We start from the raw sequence: 24,169 nt of genomic DNA, 5'->3' as shown, positions 1-24,169 counted from the left end.
ATATATATATGTGAAATATTGTTCATACTTACGCAGTTCGAAAACTGGAGAAGGAACAAGCAAAGTTAACACCCGCAAGAAATCAAGTGGAACCGATAGGCCATAATGATTTAAGAACTGTTTTATCAATTATATTTGCATTATCAAAGACATTACATCATATTAGATAATCTATAGTATATATTTAGTTATCTTACATAATGTGAATGTTATATATATCTGTATGTTTTGTAATAAATAAATATAATTACAGTCATATTATTAGCTCTCAATATTAAGACCTCCCGCCGCGAAGCGCGGGTCATTACACTAGTAACCATCAATACTAAACGGGAACTTAGGCCCTCAGGCTAAGTAAAAATTCTAGAATGCAACGGGTATATTGGTGACGTAGCATAACAAATCAACCAAATATCTCCTTTTAGAGATATATGTCCCATCATGATTATAAAAAAATATTTTTATTATGCTTTTGTTTGAAAAGAAGAAATGTGATTTACTTGTTATTGATGACGTGGTACAAGTGTGACAGTGTAGAATTTCTCCACGCTAAGGCTCCATAAGAATTCATACTAGGCTAAATTACAGTTTTGATCCTTATTAAACTATAAGGGCGCGTTTGGTTCGCACTATGAAAAATTACCAGGAAAAAAAAGATGTCCAAAAATCTTATTCCTATTCATCCTATTTGTCACGCCCCGGATTACACGTTCTCCGGACACGCCGAAAAATACACCGTATACAAAGAAATTTTTCCTGTATACGAAGCGATAGCTGTACCTGTAAATCATACAATACTACAACAGTAGTATAGAGCTGCTAGAAGAACCAGAAATAAAACAAACCGAGTTCCATATACATACGCCAAAATCCAAAGTACAAGACTACTCGCACTAGCGAGTTAAATATAAGTATGTACATAAACTCCAACAAAACAACTACCTGCTGTAGGGGCACCTCTAGCTTGGCTCGTCGGGTAGGGCTCTAACTCGCGACGCCCTTGCCTCGATCCTTATCAGCAACAGCAGCAGCCGAAGACGATGGCTCTACAAAAACGGGATAACAATAGGGCGTGAGAACTACTGTAAAACAAGTAGTCCTCAGTGGGTACCGCCCTCAACATTATCGGTCCACCCACTAAGTCTACAGAAGGGAGCAAAGGTAATAATAAATGCCGGAATAAAATCTACAGCTACCATTTATTACACTATCATGCTCTAAGCTAACCTACTGTAGAAATGTCAATTCTGACCCAATCTCTTTAGGGACTGTAAACATACCCGCCCCAGGGACTGTGAACACACCCGTCCCGCCCAGTTGAGACTATCCAACTACCTCCACACTAACCAGTCCGTGGAGAGCAAGTGTAATCGGTATGCACGACACCAACGCGAAAGCACAGCGCCCGTCTCCGGAGTGGCACTCGTGGGAGCTACCCAACCGAGTATGCAGCGTATCTGTGTCGAGCTAAATCAGGCTCTTTCAAGCCAAAGTCCAAGTAACCGACACTAACTGGTCTAACAACCAACAGTCACGTGCCTTCGGCACAATCCGACGCCAAAATGGCGATATGGGTCCACCGTCAACCCCGACGGCACCCAACAGTCCGGAACAGCCTAAACGCTACTGTAAAAATACACTCGGTATCCCAGCACGAGCGTAATTGAAAGCTAAACTACCTGGGGTACCTGTCGCCTCGATACTGCGACGATACAAAATTTCAACGGCTCCTAGAGCTAAATCAGATAGTGTAAACAGGTGACAGGTCCAAATCGCTGGTTTTCTTCTAATTAAATTTCCATGTCCAACATGTATAGTGTAACTAGATTCCACACATGCTTCAAATTCAGATTTCAGCCAATATGCTACTCAATGAATTTAAGCGAGTACGAAGTATAAACAATCGGAAACTATACATGATTACTAATCTTTACTTAGAAGTAAACCCGATGAAAACCCACCTCGAGAGCTAATCCCTGGCAGCAAAAAACCCCCTCAGCTGCGGAACAACCTGCTGGATCAACCGAAGTCCTCCAAATCCAGAAATCGAGCTAACTCCAAGCTCTACAATCAAAATCCATCAATTTTGTCCACGTATAGCAACAGCAGAGTAAAATAAAGGTTCGACCAAGCTAACCTTCACCAAATCCTGCAATCTTGGGCTTCGTCTCGAAGTCCTGAATCCAACGAACCAAGTTTCATCGCAATCTGACTCTCCTACGTCGCGTACGAGCCGAAACGCCTACGGTCGACGCGGAAATCTGCGAAACAGCATCCTAGTCCGAAATTGATGGAGCTTGAAGTAATTGAAGTGATTTCGATGGATCACTTACCTCGAAAACATCTCAGGAATCTGCCCAACGTCGAGGACGGCGAAAACCACGCTCACCCTGCCTCCTCGCAGCACCACGACGAAGAAAACACACTCAAATGGCACCGCGGCGCGACGTCGACGACAAACGAACTCCACCCGAGCTCCTCCTCGCCCACGGTCCAAGCTAGAGAGAGAGGAGAAGAGGGACAGTGAAAACTCTCTCTCTCTCAGCTCTACACAAGCCTAAATAGAGAGAGAGGGAAAGGGTGCCACGAACGAGGTGGAAAAAGACCAAAAAAACCTCCTACCTACCCTGGCGTACCGATACAAGAAGCCAACCCAAGAGCAGTTTGCGCGTAGCCTGTGCAGTGTACCGGTACACCATGATGGCTGTACTGGTACAGCAAGTAAAAAATCAGCTATTTGCAGATTTTGTTGCTAAATGCTGCTCTCGCGTCGCACAGAGTCTATTTTGCGTCTATTTCGCGCCAACGCCACTCAGACTTGTCCCGACACTCTCCAGAGCTGTCGACAAGCCTTTACTGCTGAACACCAGAGATCTCACACTATTATTAAGAATGTGGCATTCCTGTGTTTGGTTCGTACAGTCATATTATTTAGTTATGTTATTTAAGATTACAAAAAAAAATACAATTAATTTATTTATTTCTTTAATTAATTTTAGATAATGCTAAAAAAAATTTCAACAATTTTTTTAGAAAAAAAAGAGAGAGAACATGGGTTAGAGAGAGATAACATAATTGAAGAAATAGGAAGAGAAATAGAGTCGAGATTAGAGGGAGAGAGTTGAGATTTTAGAAAAAGAGGGGAAGAGAGCTTAGTTTAGAGAGAGAAAAAAAGTTGAAGTTTGGAGAGAAAAAGATAAGTTTAGAGAGAGATGAGGTTGGAGTGTAAAGAAAAATAATACTAACTAGCCGGCGGGTAGGAAGAAAGAAAGAGATTAGCATATTATAATTATCCCAATCCATTAGTATAAGGATACCCACCATCCCTCAAAGGAATGAGATTAGTACTTTGGGAGGAATCTCATTCCCAAGTAAATCCAATATTACCAACTAAATTACTTAGTGCGTTTAGCCAAATACTGTCATTTTTTTTATTCCTATTGAATTACTAGAAATCTTAAAAAGATAGTGCGAACCAAACGCACCCTAAGGTTCATAACACTTTAGTTGTCAAATTTTAATTTATTGTAAATTTTGACTCGGACTTTATAGCATACTATAGTCAAGTCCCACAGCTCAATTTAGTTGACGAAATTTTAATACGTCGTTGATGTGCAAGTGGTGTGATATTTTAGTCATTATCATGTTATCAAAGATAATACTACTATACCACTTTTATATTACCAATAGATCAATATTTGGTCAACTAAACTGATTATGAGGCTTAATTGCAATAATTTGAAAAATCTAAATAAAGAATTATAATAAATTAATATTTGAGAAGCAAAATGTCTTGATGATTATCGCTACCATAAGGGTTGATGGTTGTTTCTAATTAACCATTTTAGAGGCCATTAAGCTAAATATAGCTGTGTTAAATATAAAATAATATAAATACCATTCTCTAACAGTCTAAGTTTATAGAAAACAATGTTTATTTTACATGGTATCAAAAGGTTCAGAGTTCGAGTCACGTCAGGATCCTAACATTATTAATTTTTCTTCTATTTAATTCAAGTTTACATCATGAGTCTAGCGAAAAGTCTCGACCCAAATGCGAGGGAGAGTATTAAATATAAAAATATATAAACACTGTTCTCCAACAGCTTAAGTTTCTTTTTAGAGTACAACCGTTGGCTGCAAATAGAACGTAACGAGATGTACATGCAATTGGACAAGTAGTAGTTACATTTACAGTTAACTAGCTTGATAGTTTGTAATTAGAGTGTTACAATAAAAAAAAAAGGTTAATTTCATGCATGTCCTTACAAATATAGTGAATAATAAATATATCTCTACAAAATTCAACTTTCATATATTGTTCCTACAAAAGTCCTGATATTTTCAAATATGTCTCTGCCGTTAGAATTCGTTAGAAAAAAGTTAGTTAACCATAGATTAAATAACAAATATATCCCTACAAATATGTTCCTCTGGTTTAACCCTAATCAGTTTTTAATATTTTTACCCTTTTATATTATACTAGTATAGCTTTTGGAAGGATATATTTGTGATGCCAAAATTGAAAATATAAACGGTTCACTAACGATAACAAACCAGAAAAATATATTTGTAGAGATATATTTGTCATTTACTATGTTTGCAGAAATATGTATGAAATTAATCCATAAACAAAATAACATTTACTTGACCGGTTGTAATTGAATGCTGCATTTACTCTTCATGTTTTCTATACGAGTGATCAAGAGGAAAAAGCTTTTTTTTTGGAAAAACTTTAAATACCACTCCTGTGGTTTCACACTTTCTAACTTTTAAATGTATCAATTTAGTATCCTATGTTTTAGTTTTATCTTTTTATTACAGAATCTACTAATTTTTTTCGTCAAATCAATAAAAAAGTTAAAACTAAAAGATACTAAAGTGAATATTCGATAAATCTAGGTGGAGTATTTGAAATTTTTTGCATACAATTTAATGAAATATTAACGGGAAAGCTGATGACAAGATAAAAATGAAACCATAGAATACTAACTTGCTGCACTTTAAACCACAAGATACTAAAGTGAGAAAGTGCATACACGGGGGTGGTATATGAAGTTTACCTCTTTTTCTTTAGCAGATGACTAGGCAGGTGAGATTACTCTCCCAAATTTACAACTTTATTCAATTTGGATATAGATCGAAGTGGAGCCTTTTTCAACAAGTCTAATTTTGATTGCAATTACAGCGAAATAAACAAACTTCTTGAACATGCCTGTGTTTTAATCCAAAGTTGTAGTTTGAAATGCATAAAACCAAATAAATTTGCCTAGCTAACATCTTCTGAGGTTAGTAGGCCACACATAATACTTTTCACATCATCAACTGGAGAGGGGAAAAAAAAAAAAAATCAGTGGAAACTGTCTCAACAACACAAAACTCTTCTTGGATCCTGAGAAGTGAGACCTTCACAGTTCGTACTTGAATTTTGCGCCCTAAAAAAGTGTCTAACATTGTCGTGAAAATGCAAGCCAAAAATTATTCTTTCCCTGTAAATTTAAGAACAAATCATACTTCTGCTTTTCAAACTATGATGCAAGTGATATTATGGTTCTCAAACTTCCATAGAATTTTTTTTTTGAATTTTTGAATTATTACAGTTTAGTCTCATAGTCTAAATTAATTGACTAAATGCTGATATATGGTTGTATAACAATGATGTTCTATAACAATAATGTTGTATTTAGTCATTTGTCATATTGTTAATCATTGCATTATCACATCACTATGGCATTTGCAATACATTACTATTTAATCAACTTAATACGATCATGAGCTTGATTACAACAATCTAAAAAGTTTGAACAAAAAATTTAAACAACTTAAAGGGAGGACTATAATATCACTCTCTTGAAAGTTTGGGGAACAAAAGTGTAATTGAGCCTAACTTTAAGATTGACTTCCACTGGACCACTGCGTGAATAATTATCGCAAAATATTTAAACATTGAACAGAGGTTGGGGGAAAATGGTGTAATTAACCCCAAAATTAATGCCCTACAAGGGCCCTAATTTACAAAAAAAAAATTCTAGGATTGTTGATACCAAAAAATTAACGTGCCGACCTAATCCACGTATGAGTCAAAAAAATAAAGACACGTGGTACATCAGGAGTCGGCAATAAGACGCCTGAAGGTCAAGAGCGTTTAGGCGGGAATGTTTGAGAAGTGGGGCGTAACTTTCATAAGAAATGTGGCGTAACTTTCATGATCATGGCTACATCACTTTCTCTACTACTATAACCAACCAATAATATGGCTGATAAGATATTACAAGTAGTAACTTTGAAGCCTGTAGTAGGGTTCTTTCTCTCCCCTGAATGAGAAGACCACCGCATTTTCAATACTTTTCTTTCCTACATTTATCGCTTTTTTAGGAGTAGTCTACATGTAATCTTTTTTATCCGCATTTACCGTCTTTTCTAGAAGTAGTTTTTAAGTTAGATATCTGAAGTTTGTATGCCCCACGGGCAAACTCTGTTGTAATCTAGATTTTCAGAGTCTGTATGTCCTTCGGGCACACTCTGTTTTGTATGAATTCCCAACTTCATTTTAATATATATATAAAGGCATTTGGCTCTTTCAGCCGATCAGTCACTGTGTATTCCATCTATTTTGCTCATCAGCCAACCCAAAACTCTGTGCATTTTATCAATTCGGTTTATCCAGCCGAATTGAATCTACAGTAAAGATTTTCGAACTCGGCTGATCCGATCCCTCATCAGCCGAATCGCTTGATCCAGTCGAATGACGCAAACTTCGAGAATCACTATTCACAACCGTTCCGCATTCCTGCATGCTTTTCGAGAGAGATTTTTGATTAGATCAAGGATCCGGACGTTTGGCTCTTAACAAGAATGTACGGCTATATTCCTAATATGGTGTTTTCAAAACCAATTATATTATTTCTTTTGGACCCATTCCATTATGGTTATTAAAAAAAATTTTATTATGCTTTTCTCTTAAAAAAAAAAAAGGTGATGGACTAATTATTTATGATATGGTATAAATGTGACACAGTCGTTTTCCGCATGATTCAGAGACTTGAGTTTAAGTAACCAGCCAAAGCTTGTACACGTTGGACATATTACAGATGATAGTTTCTTAAGAATAACTGCATACCGAGGCCTCACTACTTTTCTATAATTAATAGTATTTGTTGTCAATTTTTTATAATTAAATGTATCAAAAAATAAAGTTATTTATAATTATAATATATAGTTATCTATTAATCCTAAATAATTTGTACACGGAACATACCATCTTTATTCTTGAAAGTGGGCCCACCTCTCCGGTTCTATTTGGTAGCGTTTGATTGGAGAACAAAGGGGGAATAAGTCCTTGTTCCTCCCTTTGTTTCCAAACGATCCGTTTAGTACTTGAGAACAGTAGTTTTCGAATTTCTGGAATAAACCGGTATAAGACTGGAACTGCCGTTCCATCTTTTTTCTAAAACAAGTTTGTTTTCAAGTGAGAACAAGATTAATTAAAGTCTAAAAATAATTTTAATTATGATATTAAATAATTAATTAATTTAATTAATATATTTAAATCATTATTTATTACTTAAATAATAAAATAAATAAATAATTAGTTTATTATTTTATAATTAATTAATTAATTATTAATTAATTTATAATTTAAAATTTATAATTATTAATAATTTTTTATTTATAATTTATTATCTAATTAATTTTTTATTAATTAATTTATAATTTATAATCTATATTTATTTATAATTTATTATTATTTAAATAATTTATTATTTATAATTATTAATATTAATTTATTTTTAAAGTAATATTTTGATGTTAATTAATTAGATAAAATAATTTTAATTTAAAATTATAACTTTTATTCTTTTTGTTCCTAACCATCCAATTACTTACCTTATTCCTAGAAATAATATAATTTTCATCCAAACGCAAAATTGATCTAATTCCTGTTTATATCTTAAATTTTACCTGTACCTGGATAAGCAATTTTTAGTTATAACCGAACCAAACCAAACGCAGCCTAATGTTACATAAAGAACATTCTAGTCCTAGTGTTGAACCGAATTCGATCTCTTATCTTCTTATTCTTAGGTTGATCCACCTTCTCTTTTCTAAATTGACTAAAAATAAAACAAAATAATTTTGAAAAATAATAAATTAACCTAGGATCGAAAAAGTGTAATTCTAAAAGTTGCGACCAATTATCCCTAAAACCCTAAAAAATACTATGATAAAAAACCTCGATCTCAATAAATTCATGTCGTACATGCATCTATGCAATAATGTTGAAACAAACGCCATGAAATAGCACCACATAACAAAATCTAACATAACAATCAAAGTACTAAAGTTCAACGGCGGTAATTGCGGGATTCGAATTGTGTACAGTTTAATAGGCAAAATTTTTTGCCGTACAAATCGTTTATAATCGTGAGCTCTACGTATATATATGTATATAAATTCTGAGTGCTTGCTTTTTTATCTATAGAAAAAGAGTAAATATATAAGAAAAAAGAAGATTAAAAAAAAAAAAAAAAAAAAAGCTACAAGACGAGTTGTTTAAAGAGCTCTTACATCAGATATATATATATAACATGGGAAAAGAGAAACATTTCCCCTATCCATACACTCACTATCGAATATCGATTTTCGTATCAACAACACTACCTTAATTAGCATTAATTATTACGGAATGTATAAGGGCGATCGAACCGTTGAGATAAGATCAGACGGGGGAGAGCGATGGAAGGATGGATGGGATGCGATGCGATGCGATCTCAGGGGCCGTGGGTGGCGGCGACGAGGGTGTTGACGAGGGCGAGGGCGTTGCTGGTGTACTGCTTGACCCTGCGCACGCGCGCGAGCACCTCGCCCTTCGCCGAGCCGGGGCCCGGCGCCACCGCGTCGAACCCGTCCGCGCAAGTGTCCTCGTTCGTGAGCGCGGCGCTCAGCCACGTCTGCGCGTTCGCGACCCTCCAAGCCGCCCCCGACCCCGCCGCCGCCGCCGCCGCCGCGCCGGCGTCGAGACGCGCGAGCTCCGCCCCGGCGCGGCGCGCGAGGTCGGCGGCGTCGCCCGCCGACTCGCAGCAGTCGCGCAGCGCCGCGGCCTCCCGAGGAGGCGGCGCGGCGCGGCGGCGGCGGAGGGCGGCGACTCGGGCGGAGAGGGCGCGGAGGCGCGCGGCGGTGACGTTCGAGGCGAGGCGCGCGAGCGCGACGGGGCTCTCCGCGACCGAGTCCGCGTAGGTCGAGAGCGACGCGTAGCAGAGCCGCGGGTACAGCGTCGCGCCGCAGCTCGCGCGGATGAACGCCGTCGAGTTCCGCGGCCCCGGCGCCGGAGACGAGGACGACGACGACGACGTCGAGCTCCTCCTCCCCTCGCCTAGGGCTGACGTAATCGATGCTTCGAACTCGGGGAGGAGGAGGACGAAGACGAAGAAGGAGAAGAAGAGGGTTCTCGAAGCCATTTTCTCTTTCCTTGGAATTTGGGGATTTGGAGTACTCGGGGCGTTTAAATAGCGAGAGCGTGGGTGGTGGGTTTCGTTACTGAGCACGAAATTTACGAAATGCCCGAAATTCGGACTCTAATTGCGAAAATGCCATCAGGGAAACGGCCGAGGCTCTTGTGCAATCTTATGGCGATCCGACACGTAGGATTTACGGGTCGACAAGCGTGGGCCCGGGGATTTGGATCGACCCGTCACGAGACACGAATCGGACGGTCGAAACTGACCCTCTCCACGTGGATCGTTTTGGAGCTTCTGATCCGAACCCGACTCCGGTAGATGAAAAGAAACATGAAAAATTTGTATGATAAAGCCCCTCAACTACACGCTATTTTCAAATTAACTTTTTTTTCTTAATTATTTACTTTTTACCGAATAATACTGAGTTGATTAATGGCTAATTTTAAAAAAAAAAGGAATTTGAAGAGAGTAAAAAAAAACTAAGGGGTGTATTTCAAAATTTGCTTCAGGTAATCTCGCACAATAAAAAGTGATTTTGACGGTTAAAAAAAAAATATAAAAAATTGAAAAAGTAATTTTTGACGGTGGTGGGTTCGTCCACTCAGCAGGCCACGGCGTAACAATTGCTTTAATTATAAATATTTAAATTAAATTATTCAAAAAAGCAAAAAATTAATGGGAACGCAACTCAGCCGGAGAGGGCGAGCATCCTTCGGTGTAACGGTTGCATATCACAAGTTGTGAGACTGACAAGTGGAGCCCACATGTACTAGAGGCGTGATACGTAACCGTTACACGGAGGACGAGCTCGTGCGGGGGAAGGCGTGGGAGGAAATGACGGCGCGGGATGGGGTGGCTGACGGGGAATGCGATCGCGTAAAACGCGGCGGGTGAGTGGGAAGACAAGAAAAAACGGCCGACCTCTTTCCCTCTCAGCTGCCCGAATATGTTTTTACATGCACTCTGTGCATGTGTGTGTATATCTGTGCGCCGCTCTGTGTGCTATTCGGCAGTTCCATTTAAGTTGCGGGAGAGAATTGTCGTACTATTGGCACAGAATGTGCCGACGTATTTTTCAGCACGCTTCGCATTGATACGAATGGTATGATCTTATTGGACACGAGAGGGATCTCGATAAGCAGCACAGTGTCGCGACCTTAGCGGTTCTGTTCGTAAAGTCCGTGCGGCGCCCGCCTTCCTGCTCGAAGATGGGCAAACCTTCGCCCCTATTGTTAGCCTGGACCTTCGCGCCCTACGATTAAGTATGCAAAGAAAATGACAAAGAGAAAGAGACAGAGGTTCTCTCAAAAAACTAAGTAATACACTACTTAGAAATGAGAATTACAATCCACACATACACACTCTCTCTTGTGTGTTTTGACCTTAACCAAACCCCACTACTTATAAGCTCCTAGATGTAATGAATCTAGACACATACTAACTCTCTCATTATGAGACACATTAACTCACCCTCATAATGAGCCAAAAGCCTAAGAGTCACCCCATGGAGTTTCATAACCCTTGAATTTCCATCATTGATGGGAGAAGTTACAAAACCCCTCATCTCTCCATAGTGGGTTGGGTTCGGGTCACTTTAACGACCCGCTCCGCTAGCGAAGTTGGGCCACTGTCAAGGAGAAGCCAGCAGAAAATATTTTGTCCGTGACAACAGGCTGGTGCTAGCCGCAACAAACGCAGAACTCGAAGTGCGGTGGATTAGTGGAAAGACCGAAAAATCGATAACTTTTGTACACTGCAGCTAGCATTTCTATGAATGCTAGTTGAAGTTTCAATTCAAGTTGAGAACAAGATTGTTGTATCATTGACATGATATCTGTCAAAATGTCATTCGACATATCTTGTACATTAGGTATAGAGGACACGAATTTATCAGCATGAAAGATACAACCAACATGGGCTTATCGATTATGCCAAATCGTTCTGACTGGCACAACAGTTCTCCGTTAGGGGTGGCTTCGGCATTCATATTCAACTATTACCATTTCTTGAGGCAATGTTGGATTTAGATCGATATGTTTGTAATTTGACAATATTACCGGCTCAAAAAAATAAAAAAAAAGTGTATCGTATGCCGTGCTATTCCAACTTAGATGGATTTGCATCATTTGGGATTTTTAGATTTTTATATAAAAACTGCACTTTGTTTTCTAACCTTATTATCAGGTCATAAAAACATTCCCCCAATTCTCGATGATAGAAAAGACTGCAACTTAGCCGACTATGAGTATTTTGGTAGGATGGACCACAGTTAGTTAATTCGGATTTGGCAAAAATTCGGTACGGAAATAATTCGAATAAAATTCGTCTTCTAATTTTTAAATTCGTTGAAAAATACGGCTAAAAAACAGATTCGCCAATTATTCGGATACATGATTTATATGGATATTTTACGTTCACCAATTAAAAATTCGGGATAAAAAATTCGCCTATTAAATTAAATTTTTTTTTTCTCAAAATTTATGCTATTAGCATAACTACTCATATTTCTTAAGAACATAAGAATAAAGAGCTACAAAATTAAATTAATTAAGTAAAAAAAAAGCAAACTATATTATGACTTAAAATAAATAAATAAATAAGCAAATAAGAGATTAAGATAGTCCATAAGAGATTTTTTTTTTTTTTTTTTTTTTTTTTTTTTTTTTTGTTTTCTGTTTTGGGTGAGCCGGGCGGCGAGCTGCCCGCGAGCGCGGGCGCGTGCGCGGGCACGTGGGGAGCGCAAAAGCGGGCGCGAGCAGTGAGCGGCGAGCGGCGAGCTGAATTTTTAGCCGAATAATTCGGCCATCGCGAATTATTCGTGAATAAGTATTTTTGACCAAAAAACGTGTTTTTTTTCGAATTTTTCGGAAAAATACGAATTCGGCCGTTTAATTCGTTTCTTCAAAAATTTGTGAATAATTTGCGAATTAACTAATATAGGGAGGGACACAGAACATATGAGTATTGCAAGGTTTTAAGAACGCAGTAGGTGCAGAAAATTATTCCCCGATTTCTTCTCATTCACAAATTATTCCCACATTTCTTCTCATTCAGAAATTATGGAACGGCCAGCAGAATTCACTCTTCAGAATTCTAGACAGAGGCTATGATTTTTCCATAGAGATAGTAATTCTTGACAAGGTCCATGATTCGACGTGAAATTACTAAGTTTGTATCTAGCTTAATTAGATTTGGATTATAAATGGATCGATCCTCTGAATTAGGCTGAAATGTTTCTAATGGCATCATGTCATTGGTGCTATTCAGTTTTCGGTCCTTAGAAAAAAAAAAAAAATATGTGGTTAGGATGATAGCGACCTTTTAGAGTTAGGTAGGTGGTTGGTCGAATAATATGATCAAATAGATAAAAATGATCAAAAGAATAAATCTAACAGTGGAAAACTTGATAACAATAAGGGTTTGTTTGGTTCATCCATTTTGGGTATGGAATGAAAATCGGTTTGATCAAATCTGGTTAATTTTGTTTGATTCGCATAAATCGGTTTGGGATTCCTATTCCGGACTAGAATGGGAATGGCCCATTAGCCTTCAACTTGATTCCGGTCTTCTAGTCCGGATTAAGATTTCATTCCGGAAGCCCACTAAGATCTCGAAGCCCATGTGACCATCTCACCCTCCTTCTCTTCACCCCTTTCTCATCAAAAAAAAAAAATCTATCTTTCTCAAAAACGTAATTCCTAACCACATCAATAAAAAATTTTTAAAATAATTGATATTTTTTTGAAAACTTATTAGGAATAGTATTATATTTTTCATAAATTTCAAATAATAATAAAATTTATATTTGAGAGTAAAATTAGTATGTATAGTATTCTATAATTTTTTAGTTTATACGAACCAAACAATAAAATGTGAATAGCTCATTTCAATTCCCAATGCACAAATAAACCAAACGTCTTGGAAGAGTGGGCCATTCCAATTACCATTTCATTCATTCCCATTCCATTATTTCATTCCAATTCCACCCTTAAACCAAACAAGCCCTAAGTGTTTGGTGCTATTAGTAGCACCCCCAGATGAACTCTGATCCATTTTAATCTAATGAGCGTGTTTGGTTCGCTTCTTTTTCACCCTGGAATTGGAATCGGAATGGGTGAATCCGTTTGTGGGTGTTTATACGCGGGAGTCCCATTCCGATTCCGATTCCCTAGTGGAATGGAATCCCCAATCACTATTTATTCAATCCGGCCTAGAAGGCCGGATTGGAAGTTGAATCCGGACAGAATGGATATTTATTTCGATTAAATTTATTTTTTCAACTTTTTTAATTAAAATATGAGTTAAAATTTAAAAAATAAATATATAATTTTAAATTTTAATTTGAAGTTAAATTAAAAATTAAAATTTAATCAAGATTTCGAATCTAACTTATGAGTTTGAATTTAAATTAAATATTTAATTTATAATAAATTTTATTCAAATTTTATTTCAACTTAAATTAAATTTATGGATTCAAATTAAAATTTAAATTGAATTTTAAGTTTGAATTTGAATAAATCAAAATTTAGTTTCATATTTTGAATTATTCACTCAACTTCAAAGTTTAATTTTTTTTTAAAAAAAAATAGATTTAAAATTTTGACATTATTTCAAAATTTTGATGTAAATTTTTAATATTTAATATTTAATTTGAATTTAAATTAATATATTATAAAGATAATGTTAGTATATTAATTTGATTACGTTTTTTATATCCACTTAAACCAAACATCGATAATGGGAATAATTTATTCCGATTCCGATTCAGGTGATGAACCAAACAAAATTAGGTAATGAGTCATTTCGATTCCGATTCCAGCTTATTTTGATTCCGATTCTGATTCCGATTCCGATTCCGATTCCGACTCCGACTTCGAACCAAACACGCCTATATGTTGAACGATTTATATTCAAATTGACCTGCAAACCAGCTAGATTTAAGATGAAACTTAAAATTTACTGTATAAATTGTAGGATAGCCAAGTACAGCCTTAAGAATTCTAGATTGAGCACTAAAAGAGTGCCAGGATTTGTCCCCCCCAATGTCTCCAATAAGGAAAATTATTGCCCAGAACAAATCCACCTTATCCATGAATTCCCTGGATACTATAATCTTTGTATCATCATTTATTTCAATAATAATACCCATTTTAGACTAAAAGAATAATTTTATATGCATTCCTATAACGATTTAAAATTATATTTATATTCCTATAAAGTTTTAATTATTAAATCTATAAACAATATATAATTTTTCAATAATTTTGTTGGCGTGGCGCAACGTCATTACTTTGGAATTTTTTTTTCTTATTTAGATGGCTTGTTTACCATCTCTTTTTATATAACTCCCATCCCTCTGTCTTCCCTTCCGTTTCCGTGTCCCTCCGTCTCCCCCCATCTCTATAACTCCCTATTCTTTGTTATCACGAGTCCCATAGAATAAAACAAAAAAGCAGGAGGGCGTATATGGAATAACTATAATAAACTATACTATAATTAAGAAAAGAAGAAAATTTTGTATACCATCTGTATACCAAAAGTATTTCGTATGCGTATGGATCCCAACTCCATTCTTTTCTACTAGAAAATTTGTACTAGAAAAATGGATAATCTAATAAGTAGGGATTCATCAAATATATCCGAACATGTATTTCGTAATACGTAATTCATCTCATCTTTTTAGGCCCAAAATCTTGATGATACTCTTTGTCCTTGATTGTGGCTAGACGATGAAACATTTCGAAATAATTAACTGAGGGGGGCTTTCGTTTCGAAATACGATTCGTTATATCCGGTGTCGGATTCAATTGGAGTTTATCCTAACTACTTTCACCCCTAAGTTTAGACCTTCGAACGAAAAAAAAAAAAAAGACCAAGTCATGAGACTCTTTTACTTTTTATAATTTTCAAAGCCCGTTGCCTCAACTATATTGCTGAATTTATTCACCCGTTGAATGAAACGGTTAGCAATGCTATTTTTTGATTAAAATGTAAATTCTTGACTCAATATTTTTAAGTTTTAGGGTGCCACGACCCAGATTACCATGTTTTTCTGGGCACGCCAACAGACCCGCCGTATACATAAGAATTTTTCGTGTATACGAAGCGATAGATGTACTTGTAATCACAACATAAATACAACCAGTAATATAGAACTGCTAAACGGAAAAAAAATAAACATAACCTCAAGAGGTTCCTGTACATACAAAATATCCACAACATAAACTCGCTTCAGCGAGTACCCCGACAGCATAACTATATGTACAAGAAAGTCCCAAAAATTACTTGTGGAAGGTACTCCTCTAGCACAGCACCACGACTAGTAGAGATCTAGCTCGCGACTCCTTTTCCACGATCCGAATCAGTGATGGCAGCGGCCACAGACGAAGGCTCTGCAAAGAGGGGCAACAACTGGGTGTTAGAACTACTGCAAAACAGAGTAGTGTTCAGTGGGTATCGCCACCGACATCAACGGCTCACCCACTAAGTCTACAGAAATATGTGCAAAGGATAGTAAGGAAAGCTGGAAAGAAATCTATAGCTACATGCCACTCTACTATCGCTAACCACTATAGGCTATCTGTAGATATAAATATGCATCTCATTGACCCAATCTCACTAGGGACTGTGATACACCCGTCCCGCCTGTCTAAACTACACCGTACACCGTCTCGAGGGCGGCCGGCGAAGAGCAATGTCTAAACCAGACTATTACGACACCAACGCAAAGCAAGGAAGCCAGATTAAGGAGCGGCACTCGTGGGCGCGACCCAACCGAGTATGCAAGCGTGTCTCTGTCGAGCTCAATCAGGCTCTCACAGGCTATAGTCAATGCAAATAGGTCTAACTGGTCTAACAACCAAAACTCACGTGCCCTTGGCACAATCTGATGCAAGATACAGAAATCTGGATTAACCATCAACCGCAACAGTACCTGACAGTACGAAACAGTCTACACATTATTGTAAAAAGAACTCGGCATCCCAGCACGAGCATAACCTTAACCTACACTAATCTAGGTATCCACCGCATACTAACAGCAGCAATACAAAAGAACCACAAATGCTAAAGCTAAAACTGATAATTTTCAAAAAATGACAGTGTAGGGTTTAATAGTTTTCTCCTAAGTCAATTTTCAAGTTTAACATGTATACCATCACTAACTTAATTCCAAATTCAGATTTTATACTCTAACATACAAATTTCATGAATTTGAGTACTAGCAAAAGAAATAAAACCAATGAAACATGTTGACGATGTTAAGACTTAGGAGGAAATCCGACAATTTCGATAAACATCAACCTATCTCGAAAAGCTCGTCCAACCACGGTGAGAAGTCGAAAGAAGGGAATCCACGCGCTCGCCCGGCCTCCAACGGCGTAACTGTGACGTCCACGCGCTCGAACTGCCCTCCGGAGCAACGTTGAAATCTATCCGAGCTTGAGCCGCGACCTTCACCACGAGCAACGTCCAAAACTAGAGAGAGAGAGAGCAGCAACAAAAACTTTCCTTCAGAGCTCTCTACAAGTATATAAAAGCTGAGGATAAACATTGGGGTGAACATCACTTCAAAAGACCAAACTACCCCTTACCAACTCAAAAATCTAGCTGGGGTACCGGTACCCAACTCCAATACCGGTACCCGGCCCCTCAGCCCGCAGCCTCGCACACTTGGTACCGGTACTCGCCCGATGCTGTACCGGTACTCGAACTCGGTACCGGTACTCGACAACCAGGTATTGGTACTCAGCATCAAATACGCACAAACCCGAGAGCTTCTATCTTTGCCATCCACTTAGTTACCGGTACTCCTCTCAGGTACTGGTACTCAACACTGAAATCCTATATTTTACAGATTTCGGTGTCAGAGTTCCACTCTCACGTCGCATTGAGTCCGTTTTGCGTCCATTTCGTGCCAAAACGACTCCGATTTATTTCGACACTCGCCAGACGTGTCGACAAGCCTCAGATGCTGAAATTAAACGGGCTGCAGAACACCAGGGACACTACATAGAGTTTGATTTCGTGATCCAATTCGAGTTATCATGATTTATTTGCATGCTTTCGATTTGGATAATTTGATGAAGATAGTAGTTTTCCTTAAAAACTATTTCATGCAGAAATTATCAGTAATTTTGAATATACAAGTTAAATAATCCAAATTGAATTGCTTCATGTTAAAGTTTGCTAAGCCATATGCTATAAAGAAATGTTGTTTAAAAAAGAGCTGTTTAATTAATGTGAAGAGCCATAAGTAGAATCTTTTTTATTACATAAAATTAATGTTTCTAAACTCTTGTCATGGAAGCTATAAATAGAAGATTCAATTTATTACTTTCTTTGCGAAATTATACAAACTAAGATGCTTTGGTTTCCAAACTTTAATTTGATATGATTTTTGCTCAAACTTTCTACGTAATCGTAATTAATTTTATGGTGACGCAAATGCGGCAATGATATGGCAATGAATAACATACCACATCAAGGATATATCAATCTCCAATTAACTAAATTAGACTGTGTGAATTAATTATAACTATTTAAAAAGTTCTTACTATAAAATTATAACGAATTAAAATTTCAGAACTATAGTTTTACCCACCTAATAATAGTTTGATGACCAAAAGTATACTTCAGTTTTTCTTTCTTAAAAACCGGAAAATTAAAATAATGCTTTTATGGAAACTCAAGCATACCAAAGAGGTCGAAAGTGTCATTACAAATAAAGTGAATATAAATATTAATATAAATTTAATATGATATTAGAACAAAAGATTCAGAATTCGAATTTCATGAAGCTTCTAACTTTAATTAATTTTTTTCAATTTAATCTAAGTTCACGTCTTGGGCTTATCTCAAGTTTAGACACGAGTCAAAGTGTGGACCATTTAATTTTAGTTCATGTCTTCGGCGAAGCAAAGCATCTTTAAGCCTAAACGTGAGGAGTGTAAGGAGTAGTATTGAATATAAATATTAAAAATATTATTCTCTGGTACTTAAGTATTTTGCTTGAGCTTTTGAAAGAAATAATTATTTTATAGAAAAATAATTGTTTTATATAATTTAACTTAAGGGCTTTAGTCGGCGCAAACCCTAGCCGGACAATTAGGTCATGTTTGCTTCATCCCCCACATTCGGGGTGGACTTATGCCCCACTTTGGATGTATGCTTTTATTCAAACAAAACTCCCAACATGTGAAAGCCAAAGTTGGGTTGCCTCCTTTTTATGGAGATAAAGCCTTAACAAAGGGGAAAGGTAGGGTGAAAGCATGATGTTTGGTTTGGAACACATCACTGTAGTAGTCCTTTAACAAGTGAAAGTATCATTTTTTTTGAAAAAAAAATAAACAAAGTATGGGCATTTATACTTTATAAACAGTGCTTAATTAGATTGGAAAGATTCACAATTAATTATTATTAATAATTAATAATTAGAAAAATAAAGAACTTAGGTCTTACTATCCATGGAAAGTGTCTAAGCAGACATTGATTAATGCAGTGGTGAATTCAAGTGGATGCAGATTTTCAGCAAATTAGGTGCGAAGAAATTAAAGCCCTGCACATTGCCGATTGTTTGAATCATTCAAAACGTTGGGCATGCACACTTCCACCAATTAACAACTAGCACAGTCAATAGCTGAGATGCATGTGTTCTGCCTTTGAATGGACGATAAAATCAACTATTTCTTATGAATTTTTTTCCTACGAATATCAATTTCATATTCAATTTAAAATGAAAGTTTGACCTGTATATAATGTGGAAAGTATTTTCCCTTACTAGTTTAAGTTTTTCGGTTGGATTTGAATCTTTCAAAATTCTGCACATTGATCCAATCTATGTGGAATTTAGGGATGTCAACGGGTCGGGTTTTGGTCGGATTTTTAAAAACCCGAACCCAAACCCGAAAACCAAATTAAAATCCGTATCCGGACCCGAACCCGGTGGGTTTTAAAAATTCATATCCATATCCGTACTCGACCAAAAAGCCGAAACCCGAATCCGGATCCGAACCCGACGGGTTTTAAAAATCCATACCGTTGAATGAAGATCTAAGAGATAAAAATTATTAAATATTTTATATATTATATAAATAAATAAAAATAAATTTATGTATATATATAATTTATTCGGGTTCGGGTTCGGGTCGGATAAATACAAAATCCATACCCATATCCATATCTGTTGGTTTTTTTTTTTTAATACCCATAACCGAATCCATACCCATTTATCTCGGATAAATCCGCCCCGTTCGGATTCGGGTTCGGGATCGGATAATATTTCGGGTATCCATACCCCGTTGACATCCCTAGTGGAATTCGCTCACGTTCACCTAATAAATAAGGTCCACAATCAACCATTTTCTCTTTATATACATCTATTTAATACATGTTTTCTAGAGTAGGATGTTAGAAGGGAGGGAGGTCGAGCGATCGACAGTTGTTAGCAGGGAATTTATTCTAAAGATCAGAGGTTTGAATTCCTGCTTATGTGTTACCATTTTGGCTCATTTTCAACGCACAACCTTTAAGCACTGTGAGTCATTGTCAAATCATTCTCGGCTCTTCTCCAATACATATTCTCTAATCTTTCAATGAGTCATCGCAAATAATTCTTGCCACTTCTCAACACATGCCCTCCAAACTTTCAATAAGCTAACAAATTAAAGCTTACTCATTTGATTGTATGCAACTAAGTATGCTCTTCCAAGTGTACTTTGCTTCATGTGAATTATGATTACAAGAGCCACTAAATGCATCTTATTTCTAAGAAGAGCATCAAAAGGTTTAAACCATTGGCTTTGATATTAGTTGATAAAAAATTCCAATCGAGCTCATGTCCACTTGATCAAAGGATGTGGCATATTTTGGATGACAAGTGCGCAAACAAAAATAAAAAACGACCATCACAAAATAGATAAACCACAAAGCAGTAAATGAAAATAGAATACAAGGATCTATGTGGAAAATTCTTTTCAGGAAAAAGACCAAGGACAACGAAAAAAGAATTTCACCTTATGAAAAAGGAGTACAATATTATAGAGAGTGTAATATTTTTGTATTGCCTCTACGGTAAAAAGAAAAAATGAAGCTTTACTCCTATAGCTATCATTTCGTTTGACTATATATTCCTATATGCAAAATTGGAACAATTTTGTGTTTGGTATGGTAAGAGAGAGGGAAGTGATGGAGTATGTTGAAGAGAAGTACGCGAGGTTTTCTATGATGGGTTGTAGCCACAAATTCATGCTTCGGAGAGTTTTAGACTCGCGGCAGTTACTATCAGGAACAAGTATTACCAATTGTAGATAAATAAAAATAAGTTTGAAACTAATGACATATAATATCTAAGAATGTCAAACGGGCCAAGTGACTGCTTGGCTACGGGAGCGGTACGGCTTATGCCACAAAGTCCAGGGCAAGTTGCCAAGCCCTCCTCCCAAGGGCAAAACACTTTTTGAAAAAAAAAATAATAAATTTAAAAAAATTTTAAGAAAAATAAAGTATTGGTTATTTTTTAATTATTTTGATCTTTCATGTTTTAAAATTTTATATTTTTTAAAAAAATAAAAAAAGTTAAGAGGCCGCCCAGAACCCGACCTAGCCCGAGCCTTCTAAGCCGAAGGGCTGTACTAGATTAGAGGCTTGGAAGATCCTGCCCGACCCTTAACTCGTGTTGGCCCAGATAATGTGGGCTGAGCCAACCCGGCACACACTACATTACACCCCCATATGTATTTGAGCTGGATTAATGTTTGAATCCTTTTTATTGTAGGCATCCCTGTTCTTTTATAAGCATGTAGTCGTGATTGTGAGAGTAACTCCCATGTTTCGCCATCCTTCTATTCTCAACTGCTTCCTAACTTTTCGTTCTCTATCAGACCCACTTGAATTTCAAAAAACTCAATTCAAATGAACCCAACTGTTACTTGTCAAAGTGGGTGTGTTTAGACATAACATCAAAATCAAAATCAAAATCAAAATCGAAGTGCCCTTCGGCATAGTCTTCTACCGAAACCCAAGCATCGCATCAAATTTTTTCTTCAGCATTTCATCACTTCGGTACTTATTTTCAATATCAACCATCTATACAATCTATCTATACAATTTATAATTTGAGAGCTCCTTCAAATCTATTTATTTAACTACATTAAAGGAGGGTTTGGAGGGACCTTAGACTGACACGTGTCCCCCCAACCCTCCTCTTCTCTCTCCTTTTATGCACATACACACACACACACACACACACACACACACACACACACACACATATATATAATACAAAATTTAAAATTTTGATTTTTTTAAATTTTAAAGTTTTAAATTTTAAATTTAATATTTTATATTTTAAATTATAATATTTATTTCTAAATTTTAAACTTTTCAAAATTTAAAATTTTAAATCTCTAACGCGTGTCCCCCCAACCCTTCTCTTCTCTCTCCTTCTACACACACACACACACACACATATATATAATACAAAATTTAAAATTTTGATATTTTTAAATTTTAAAGTTTTAAATTTTAAATTTAATATTTTATATTTTAAATTATAATATTTATTTCCAAATTTTAAACTTTTCAAAATTTAAAATTTTAAATCTCTAAATTCTAATAATACGCGTAATAAATCGCGTAATAAAATCTAACCTAATAAATGCAATTTAAATTACATAAAATATCGCTGTATAAAAAAATATAGAATTTAAATTTCAGGACTAAAATTTTAGAAATATAGTGCATATGTGTATATATATAATTAATTTTATTAAATAATTTTTTTTAAATTTTTTTTTATTTATTGGTTTTCTTAAATTATTTTGATTGATTTATCTCAAATTCTTTTCATATAAATTTTATAAAATAAATTATTGTATAAATTTATTTTGCACATAATTATTTTTATATAATTTTGTATTTAATTAATAATTAGACTTATAAAACTATATAAAAATATTAAAAAATATATAATTTATTATAAAAATAATTTTATATCCGCAGCATCGCGCGGGTAATACACTAGTATACATGACGCGCTCTCCTTTGCCCTCTCCACATGTCGCACTCCCCTCTTCCCTCTCTCCTCTCTCTCTCCCCCTCTTTTCTCTCTCTCCTCTAATTCTCTTCGGATTATTTTTTCTCTCTCTTTCTCTCTAAATCCTTCTCTCTCTCTCTAAATCTTTCCTCTCTCTAAATTCTTTTCTCTCTTGAAATCCTTCTCTCTTTTTTAGGGACTCACACATTCAAATCCTCGCCCCCTCCCTTTTCTCTCTCTTATCAAATTTCCTCTTTTATGAGGGGATTCGAAACTGGCTTCGGCGGTGGCATTTTGAGTGGCGAAAGCGGCGGCGCCTAATTGGGCGGTGATAGTGGCAGCCATGGATTGGGTGGCGTCAGCGGCGATCGCAGCGACGGCGACGACAGCAACTTGGGCGCCCACAAAAAGGCATTTTGATAATATTCTCTCTTAGCTTTTTTTTTTTTTTTCATTTATGATGGTAGAGTGGAGGGTTTAATTATCTTTTTCTACCTAAATGGTAATTGGTATTGTTTGTTTTTAAAAATGAATTTTTTTTTTTAACCTGTCTAAAAGAAAATTTTTTTTTTAATAGGAAATTTGAAATCTGCTTCTGCGGCCGCCACGGTGACTAGATATAAAATTGATACTTTTCATGGCAAAGGAATGATACAGTAATAATTAACTAGATGGAGTCAATGTATCCCATCTTTTAAAAGTTTTATCTAATTAACTAGAGATGTTGCTGTCCTAACGGCCCGTTTGTTGGAATGTTTTTGGAAATAGGGTAGCTATAAATGTAGAATTGAAATTACAATAACTTTAACTATATATATATATATATATATATATATATATATATATATAGACTGTTGGGCCTCCATGCCCCCGAGCTGTTTTCAATGATGAAATTTTCGAATCGACGATCGGCTCCATTAGACTTGATCTAGCGTATTTAAAGTTTCTAGAAAATAATTTTTGCGATTTTTTAATATCATTTATCTAGTGATCGAAAGGGTTCAAAATTAAATAATTTTTAAGGGTTGATATCTGTAGATTTTCTCTATAAAATTTTATTTTATCCTTTTATAAAAAATATCTTAAAAGTGTGGGCATTAGACAATATCTTTTGAATGAAAACTTTAATTTATTTTTTTAAATAAAAAATCTTAAAAGTGTAATCATTAAATAATATCTCTTGAATGCATAAGTAACGCCAAAGATAAAGATAAAAATAAAAATATAAATTTTAAAAAGCATGCCTTTCTCTTTTTACTCGCGATTAAAAAGGCGGCTTTTTACCCAGACAGCTGTCTGGGTTTAAACTTATATGCACGAAAATATATATCATATCTATATATCGTCCTGGCGACACGAGAGTCCTCGTGCCTCACTGGACTCGGCAAAAGCGACTAGCTTAAAAGCTTAGTTGTTAGCCGAGGCAATCTGAGCTAGCTCACATAAATTTCAAAGATCTTTTATTAAAAACACTTAAAAACTATAGTAAATGGATCATTAGTTTTCCTAAGTTTTAGTTATTAAAAATTGTCGACTTTTATTTTTAGAATATTTTTCACCACTATATCGTGATTTTAAAAGCTAGTCTTTAAAACTATAACAACATCTATCATATTTTTTTAAACATAGTTTTAAAGTAGACTAAACTTATGAAGATGTGGCAATTTGAACTTTTGCC

At 36.0% G+C, this 24,169-nt stretch overlaps 2 protein-coding genes across 2 annotated transcripts in view; one reads left to right on the top strand and one right to left on the bottom strand.

Moving 5' to 3' along the window:
* On the bottom strand, positions 8,345–9,492 carry LOC109707584 (21 kDa protein-like). Its single transcript, XM_020228968.1, has one exon. It carries the CDS (start codon positions 9,456–9,458, stop codon positions 8,772–8,774), a length of 687 nt encoding a protein of 228 aa, XP_020084557.1. The 5' UTR covers positions 9,459–9,492; the 3' UTR covers positions 8,345–8,771.
* Positions 22,616–24,169, top strand: part of LOC109710050 (sn1-specific diacylglycerol lipase alpha-like) — a 10,699-nt gene continuing 9,145 nt past the window's right edge. The window contains 1 exon segment of the mRNA XM_020232470.1: positions 22,616–22,902. Coding sequence (XP_020088059.1) covers positions 22,835–22,902 — 68 coding nt within the window. The 5' untranslated portion in view covers positions 22,616–22,834.

The sequence above is a fragment of the Ananas comosus genome, linkage group 1 (assembly GCF_001540865.1).
Source record: "Ananas comosus cultivar F153 linkage group 1, ASM154086v1, whole genome shotgun sequence".
NCBI classification, from domain to species: domain Eukaryota; kingdom Viridiplantae; phylum Streptophyta; class Magnoliopsida; order Poales; family Bromeliaceae; genus Ananas; species Ananas comosus.
The sequence above is the reverse complement of the archived record's forward strand: the minus strand, read 5'-3'. Positions and strand labels throughout refer to the sequence as shown.

Coding starts and splice junctions, on each gene's coding strand:
- LOC109707584 (XM_020228968.1), bottom strand. CDS start 9,458: ATGGCTTCGAGAACCCTCTTCTTCTCCTTCTTCGTCTTCGTCCTCCTC.